The sequence below is a fragment of the Chaetura pelagica genome, unplaced genomic scaffold (assembly GCF_000747805.2).
Source record: "Chaetura pelagica isolate M959 unplaced genomic scaffold, ChaPel_1.0 scaffold13, whole genome shotgun sequence".
NCBI classification, from domain to species: Eukaryota; Metazoa; Chordata; class Aves; order Apodiformes; family Apodidae; genus Chaetura; species Chaetura pelagica.
In genome coordinates, this window is record NW_009954543.1 from 742,967 (window position 1) to 751,326 (window position 8,360).

An 8,360-nucleotide genomic window follows, 5' to 3' on the forward strand; every position below is an offset into this window, starting at 1 on the left:
TCACAAAGGAAAGGCTTTAATACAACTTCTCAGTGATTTGGTAACACAGGAGAAAAAAAAAATACAGAAAAGAAATTATTAAATAAGAAAGGCAAACACTGGATGGAAGGCATCTTGATATAGTGCTGTAAGCTTTATAAGGCAATTGGTCAAACATCTCTGAAACACAGAACACAGAATTGTCATGGTTGGAGAAGATCTCTAAGAACACAGAGTCCAACTGCCAACCCAGAAAAAACCCACCATGCCCACTACAACATGTACTGAAGTGCCACATCTACAAGCTTTTTTAATACCTCCAGGGATGATGAATGACTCCACCACCTCCCTGGGCAGCCCATTCCAGTGCCTGACCATTCTTTCAGTATAGAAATTCTGCCTAATATCCGGTCTAAACTTCCCCTGGGGCAACTTGAGGCCATTTGCTCTGGTCCTATCATTATTCACTTGGGAGAAGAGGCCAACACTACAGCCTCTTTCAGGTAGTTGTAGAGAGCAACAAGGTCTCCCATCAGCTTCCTCCAAACTAAGTAATCCCAGTTGCCTCAGCCTCTCCTCACAGGACTTGTTCTCTAGACCCTTCACACGTAGCTACCATTGAAATGCTGAGTCACTGAAGTCAGCTCCAGTGGAAAGTTACAGAAGTCATATCTACTCACAGATGCTTGACTATGTGTCTGCATATGTTACTATGAACTGGTATAGACACAATGATAAACAAAATGGACAGTATTAGGCAGGATTCTATAGGAGAATTGCTCTCTTCCTTTCAGTATGCTTTCCTCTTGCTTTCTCGTTATGAAAAGCTATTTTTAAATGATGCTACTGAAAAATGTCTCATTAGTGCAAATTTGACATTTTCTATTGAAATGGTGCTCCATATTCATGATTATCATAAGTATGCTTTTGAAGGACTTTATCTATTTCATTAAAATACAAACTGAAAGATGGATACTCTTCAGATTTCCCCCAAATAACTGAGTGCCTGTCCCTACTGACTTAAAGGCTACAGATATGAGCAGAAGGAAGATATTCCACTGTTTCACAATATAAATCAGATGCTAAACTGAAAAAAAACCCAAAGCAGTTGTTATGAAGACTTGTTTCTTTTACATTAAAAGGGACACCTATTGCAGCATCTGAACTAATCTCTTGAAAACTCAAGAGATGACTTCACTTCCAGAAGAAGTTTCCAACTCACATTTTGCTGCACCAGATTATGTTTAAGGTCAGACTACAGAACATGCCTCTACAACACCATCCTGCTCTTTAGAAACCACCTTCTTTCCATAACAAATAGCTTGTTATGGGCTAACAGACAATCTTCTATCTCTGAAAAGGGTCTCTGGGATCTTGTATAGCTTTAGGGACAGCTTAAAAAAATCTAGGAAAAATGCCTAAAAAGCTAGGCTGTTAAGCAAACTCAGTGTATATTGAAATGTAAATACATATATATAGGTGAAAGCTCAGACTAAGAAGGACATTAATTTGCTTGACATGAACTTTCTAGGGGGAACTATTCTGAGGCAGAGAAATTCCAAATTCAGAATTCAGAGAAAGAGAGCTACAGTGCCTGTTAGACTCCATGTTGGAAAGGAGTTCTCAGAACAGCTATCAAGTATGTCTGTCTAGCACTACTTCCACTACTGAAGAGCACAAGCCATCTCCTCATACACATGCCTTACTGAATTCTGGTGTAACCCATATCATACCTCCATGACACCATGCAATCATTTTAGCTTTGTTTCAGGCTCATTTGCTGGAGGAAGTTGGTTCATTTCAATGGGACCCATCTGACACAAAAGCCATAGCCTGCATGTGGGCAGGACTGCCAGGCTGATTAGGAAACACACTAGCTCAGCCATTATCCAGATGTTAGAAAGATTTCTACCTATGTTAGAAGAAACAAAGACTTCCCACCTGTCAGCTTGATGAAGGTCAGAGCTAGAACCCTCTCAAACACTGGGACTTCAAGCCCTTCTTGCTACCGCGCACCAAATCTGCTGGAGCCCATTGTCCAGTCATTTAAAACCCAAGCAAGTAGCATAAAAAAACCCCAACTTCTTGCGCTCAGTGGTCTGTGTCTAGTCAACATTCACACGTACCAGTGAGGTAGATATTTTTATCCTGTTTACTTCTAAGCAGAGAAAGAAACGACATCAGAGAGGCTGAATCTCTGTGGGGAATCAGTATCACGCCAGGAACTGAAGTCAGGCATTTCTGACTCCAGTTCTTGGACTGTATTTCTTTATATGATTTATGAGTGGGTGACAAAAATATGAAAATAGATGGAAAATCTGACTTTTTGTTGTATAAATAAGCAAAAGAAACGAATTAAAAATATCCAAGTAAAGCCCCCCCAGCATTGTTGGCTACAGAGTATCACCTCCTAAGTAATTATTTGCATTTCTTCCTTTACCTAAAAACTTCACTTTTATTACCATAGAAGACAGTTCTCTGAGCAAGTGAACAGTCTCCATTTGTCTTGCAATCTGATTGTTTTCTGTGTCCAGTGAGCATCAAAACCAGAGCTTCTAACAAATATCCATTGCTTGCACTGAAGACCGCACAGATGTTTTCTGTACAACATACTTGACAAACAGGGTAACTCACCATCAGTAGCTTGAAGACTGTATGTCAGGCCCAGTGCCAGGTAACCCTTTGCTAGGAACTCTCCAGCATCCTCACCCAGGTCTATCACCATTTTAGCAAAGCTTTCTCCTTCTTCCAGCTGCAAAAGAGACAGGCTGAGACTTACACACATGTCCTCTATACTTGCTTCAGTAAGATGATCCCATTAAACTTACCTGTAAGTGTTCTGAGAGCCATTCAGTGATCACAGTAAACAGTGCAGAAAGGAAAATGCAGAAGGTCAGATTAGCAGACCTTGATGCACATGGTACTGTTTTGAGAAAAGTTTGGGCTTTTTTTTAAGCATCCATCCTAAACTATTTCCAGATGTTTATGGTTAATGAAGGACACAACCTAATTTTTATAATTCCCTTTGGACATGCTTCAATCATGAAACCTTAAATACAAAGTTTGGACCAACTGACTGCTTATATACTATTCTAGCAGTACATTGAAAGGTCTAACAAGTTTCTGCCTTCAAAGGGAGGCCATCTAGTTTTGCTGTACAATGTTTTTAAACCTTAGCAAATTTTACTTCCTTTTAAAATGTTAGAAGAGTAAACCAAGAAGGTACTTCACTGCAAGTTGAGTTCAGCACTGCTTGAAATTCTGCTGCCACAAGAAACTTTTATTACATTAAAACTGATTTTCTGGGATGGGGTTGTTGAATTTTAAGGAAATTTTGTTTAAAATCCAACTGTTTTAGATGCAAGTACTGCAGATGTAATGGAAATGCACTCCTTTAATACTCAGCTTTGTCAGGCTTCAGCAGCTTAATGTTCCTTAACATCTAAAAGAAGTCACCTGTAATGAATGGGAATCAAAGCATACCAGCAGACCAGAAACTGCCCTTCTACAGTGATCTGTTAATATGCTACCTAAGAAACCTGACTTGAGGTAGTGTCCTGTCAACGGACTTCCTTGTTACATCACTTGAAGACATACAGGTTAAAACATTAACCAACAGTTTCATAAACAAGGGAGTCCTTGGTATTAGATGATATCATACTTAAGGAAAAAATTACCATTAAAGAAAGCATGAAGAAAGGCTGAAAAATGAGTGAAGAAGCAATCTCCACTGCTTGGGTCTTTTTCTCACTTGTACAGCTCCTTAAGGCCATACAATTCAAACCAGATGTAGACCAACAGTTCCCAAATTTCTGAAATCTCAGGTCAGCCAGCCCAATGACCAGTGTATTTTTATCATCAAACTCTTCCCTGAAAATACTATGAAAGCATTACAGTCTTGCTGATTGTCTAGTCAACTATGAATCTGGAAACTACTAATTGAAACAGGAATATGCCCTTGGGGCATACCTGGGGCTACTGACTAAACTGCAAGGACTGTCTTCAACAGTATAATCTAAAGTCTGCTGAAAACACTAGAAATAGTTGCACTGACTTCAATGATGCTCAGATGAGACCCTTTAAACTCTTATCCCATCAGAAGGATTAAGGTTTGCTACAGGAGATGTCTTAATCCTAGTAGTCAGTAGCTCTACTGACTTCTCTGCCACATACTGCAGTGTGTTCTGGAGCAGAGCCTAGGACAATGGAAGAAGAAAATGTCCCATGACTTGCCACACAGAAAAAAAAAATAAAAATAGCCCAACAACAAAAAAATCTTCCCCCTGAAACAATAACTGAGTTCTTCAGCTCTCAGGAACTTTTATGTAAGACATGAAAGCTCTGCAGCCAGAAAATAAATTATGCACCTCTTTTGCCACCATAAGTGGCTATAATTCCCACTCTCTTTCTTCACTGTTTCTCCTCTTCTCCCCACACACACTTGTCCAAGAAGTCTCCATTAGATGAAGAAAAGAGCAATACAAATAATTCTAATGACTAGTGAACAAGACTAGGGGTGTGTAGAGTGTATGAAAAAAGAGATCATATGAAAGGTTTGGAGTTGAAATGGAGACATTTAAAATGGGAGGGATTTTGCTCCAGTTTCTTTGAATGGTCATCTGATGGTGTTTCAAGTCTCTGATGGCCTATGTAGCATAAAGCAGCGGCACACCATTCAGCTTTCTTGCCTCCCAGTTATCCAGGGCCACCTGTGAGTGTCAGATTAATCTATCATATGAATAATTAAAAACATAACTTTACAGAATGGCTAAAAGAGCACTTCTAGCACAAACATTCTTGTAAACATTTATTCATGTGAACAGTAAAGGCACTCTCACCAGCCACAAAAATTCTTCTGAATGCAAACGGTCAGCTGAAGGCTGCTTTGAAAATAAGTAGCTTTGCAAACTCCAGCACAGCTTGTTTTGTTTATGAGTGCATTTACTTCTCCTTACAGCACTTAGCCTCTTCCCGTGCCAGCCCTGCTGTGGGTGCCATCTGCCCCCTTTTCTCCCATTCTCCTGCTCTTCATTCAGGGCAAGTGTAAAAAGCCTAACCTTTTACTCCCATCACCCACTGTGAGGTTTCAACTCTCCCATGTAAACTTCTCTTACTGGATTGTAGTCTGCAAGTACACCCTCTCCATACACCCAAGGGAGGGACCAGTAGCAAGTCTGAGCTGTGATCTGCCACTAAAGCTGTGTCCATGGGGGTCCTAAAGCATTTAAGATGTCTCCACTCTGTGCTGTAGTGATTCCCACTGGATACAAGCCATTCCCAGCTGCCCGCAGCTCCTGCAGGCTGCCACATGACCCGAGGCAGCAGGAGCTGCTTCCCCTTTCTCCTCCCCCTGTGTGGTACTGGGTATGTGAAGTCTCATCCTGTGGGACTCCGAGAAGCTGTGAGCTTGTGGTCCACAGAAGTCAGCTAAGTGGCAGAAAGCTTATCAGGAGAATGAAGATGTCTATTCCCACTCTTAAGTGCATTGCCAGGGACCAGCATCAATATAAAAGGAAATTAAATGGTTCTTTCACTTCAGAGGAGAACTCGAATGTTAAGGTGACACAACACTGCACTGAAAAGGCAAGGAATGTAGAGCAAAACTTCCGGTTGCAACTTACAGGCCCTTGCTAGTAAGCTCTAAGCCACAGGAGGCCACATGTCCTCCCTCACAGTGGGCATGGCACAGCATCAGCTTTGATGAGGAAATGTAAAACATACTGCTATTACCTGGTCACTAGACATGCCAGCTCCCTGGTCACTAGCCATGCCAGCTCCCACCACCACAGAAAAGATATTTCTTTGGGCATTGAGAGTGCTTGAATTCAGTTTCCTTAAAATAATAACTTGCTATTCTTTCAGAAGCAAGTGAAAAATAAAGTCTCAAAGCCACACAGATATACCTCTATTCTTCTGCATACTTTGCACTGAAGAGCTGGTGGAGAGAAGGGCAGCACCACAGGCTGCAAGGAGAGGTTCTCTGCCTCCAAGACCTCCATGGAAGAAAGCTCAGGAGCAGGTGTGGAGGAAAAACAATCTAAAAGGAACTGCTGTATAAATTGTTGGGAGGCACCTGGAAGCACTAGCTAAGCCACCTCTCCACTACACCATAAACAAGCACACACCTGGCACCTGGAGAGAGACAGGCTGCCAAACTGTGAACTGACACTGATAAGATTGTAATACCATGGAGTTGAGGGGTTTTGTCCCCTTCCACTCCCTCCATCATCTCTGATGGAAAAGGAACAGTTGTTAGCTTTGTAACCCTGAGGGATGTTTTCCCTGAAACAAGAGTGGCCGTTCCAGCCACCCCTGTTATTTGACTGCAGGTTTTGGAGTGTGCTTGAGTCAAGCCCAGGGACATACTGACAAGGGAGTAGGGAACAGCAGGTGCTGTCCTCTGGCTTATGGCCACCCAGCTGGCTCCCAACTGCCACCCAGCTTGTTTTTAGAAAAAGCTCAAGCATGCCAGCTCCCACCACCACAGAAAAGATATTTCTTTGGGCATTGAGAGTGCTTGAATTCAGTTTCCTTAAAATAATAACTTGCTATTCTTTCAGAAGCAAGTGAAAAATAAAGTCTCAAAGCCACACAGATATACCTCTGATTTGACTCTTACCTTTCCTCTATTCTTCTGCATACTTTGCACTGAAGAGCTGGTGGAGAGAAGGGCAGCACCACAGGCTGCAAGGAGAGGTTCTCTGCCTCCAAGACCTCCATGGAAGAAAGCTCAGGAGCAGGTGTGGAGGAAAAACAATCTAAAAGGAACTGCTGTATAAATTGTTGGGAGGCACCTGGAAGCACTAGCTAAGCCACCTCTCCACTACACCATAAACAAGCACACACCTGGCACCTGGAGAGAGACAGGCTGCCAAACTGTGAACTGACATTGATAAGATTGTAATACCATGGAGTTGAGGGGTTTTGTCCCCTTCCACTCCCTCCATCATCTCTGATGGAAAAGGAACAGTTGTTAGCTTTGTAACCCTGAGGGATGTTTTCCCTGAAACAAGAGTGGCCGTTCCAGCCACCCCTGTTATTTGACTGCAGGTTTTGGAGTGTGCTTGAGTCAAGCCCAGGGACATACTGACAAGGGAGTAGGGAACAGCAGGTGCTGTCCTCTGGCTTATGGCCACCCAGCTGGCTCCCAACTGCCACCCAGCTTGTTTTTAGAAAAAGCTCAAGCCCTACCTCACTGAATCAACACCCTTCAGGACTGTAAGTGAGAGTTACAGTTCTCATCAGCATGAATTTACAATTGAGGACAAGCAAACTGATCATGTACAGCAGCATGGAAATGGCAACTTACTGCACAGAAAAAGAGGAGTGCACAAGGGAGGAGGCAGGAAACACATCAAGTGACACTGGACTTAGAACAGCAGACAAGGTTAGTGAAGCAGGGGAGTTTAGACAGCAGTGAGACTGAGTGATACTCAAGCACATCAGAGTCTCAAATTCTACAGAAATAGTATCTACACAAAATTATGCATGACATTAATTAGCTGGATTGATCTCTTCTAATAATTTTCATTATACTGGGTTGTGGGTATAGAGACTAATTCAAAGAGGAGAAAAAAAATAAGTATTGGGAAAAGAGAATGAGAAAAAAAATTACATATTGGGAAAAGAGAATGAGAAGAGAAAAAAAGATGTGTAGGAAAAAAGTGGCCAATAAGGTGTAGTAAGGGAAAAGTTTTGTCCCACAGCTGTTTACAGCATACAAAATTAATCACGTTACCTATATCAGGAAAAAAATCCTGTGTTTTCTACTACTGTCTGGTCAGCTTTTTCTGCATGTGTCGTCAGCGCTAAGACCACAACTCACTCTTCATATAAACTCAGCCCCACCATGTAGGAAAATTTGGGCCTCTCCTCGACCCTAGCAAGAGTGGTGTGTTCACAGGGAGGTGTCTAGAAGGCAAAACTCTTGGTCATTTTTGTGTCTAAAACCCTTGGGGTTTCCCCAATAACAGTAGCTGTGAGGTAAATACGAGTGTCTTAAAAGATGGCAGACACCTCTTGTAGCTCCTTCCCATTCACTGCTTTCTCAGAAGTCTCTTGACCTAGTGATGTCAGCCCTCTAGACCACCTGCTCAGCAGGCAGAATAGCTCCAATAATGAGACTAGATTTGTTCTTTCAATAGTGTTCACACTGCAGAACAACATAAGCACTTCCATGCCACTTCAGGGCTCCTAGGTGACTGGGTACAAGCACATGCACAGCATTTATTATCTATAGTGACAGGGTCAAGAACGGACAGGAGGAGAGAGAAGACCTCTTGGATTACTGTGAAAGTAATGAATGACAACCTGTTACCTCAGAAACATGCAGCTCTAAATCTTCATCCTGCAAACACCACCCCCCCCCCCCCCCCCCCCAC

At 42.3% G+C, this 8,360-nt stretch overlaps 1 protein-coding gene across 1 annotated transcript in view; it reads right to left on the reverse strand.

Annotated features, from left to right (window-relative positions):
- Positions 1–8,360, reverse strand: part of TTC7A (tetratricopeptide repeat domain 7A) — a 174,177-nt gene that overhangs the window by 105,502 nt on the left and 60,315 nt on the right. The window contains exon 11 of the mRNA XM_010004957.1: positions 2,614–2,731. Within this exon, the coding sequence (XP_010003259.1) occupies positions 2,614–2,731 (118 nt within the window). The remainder of the gene's footprint in view (positions 1–2,613; positions 2,732–8,360) is intronic.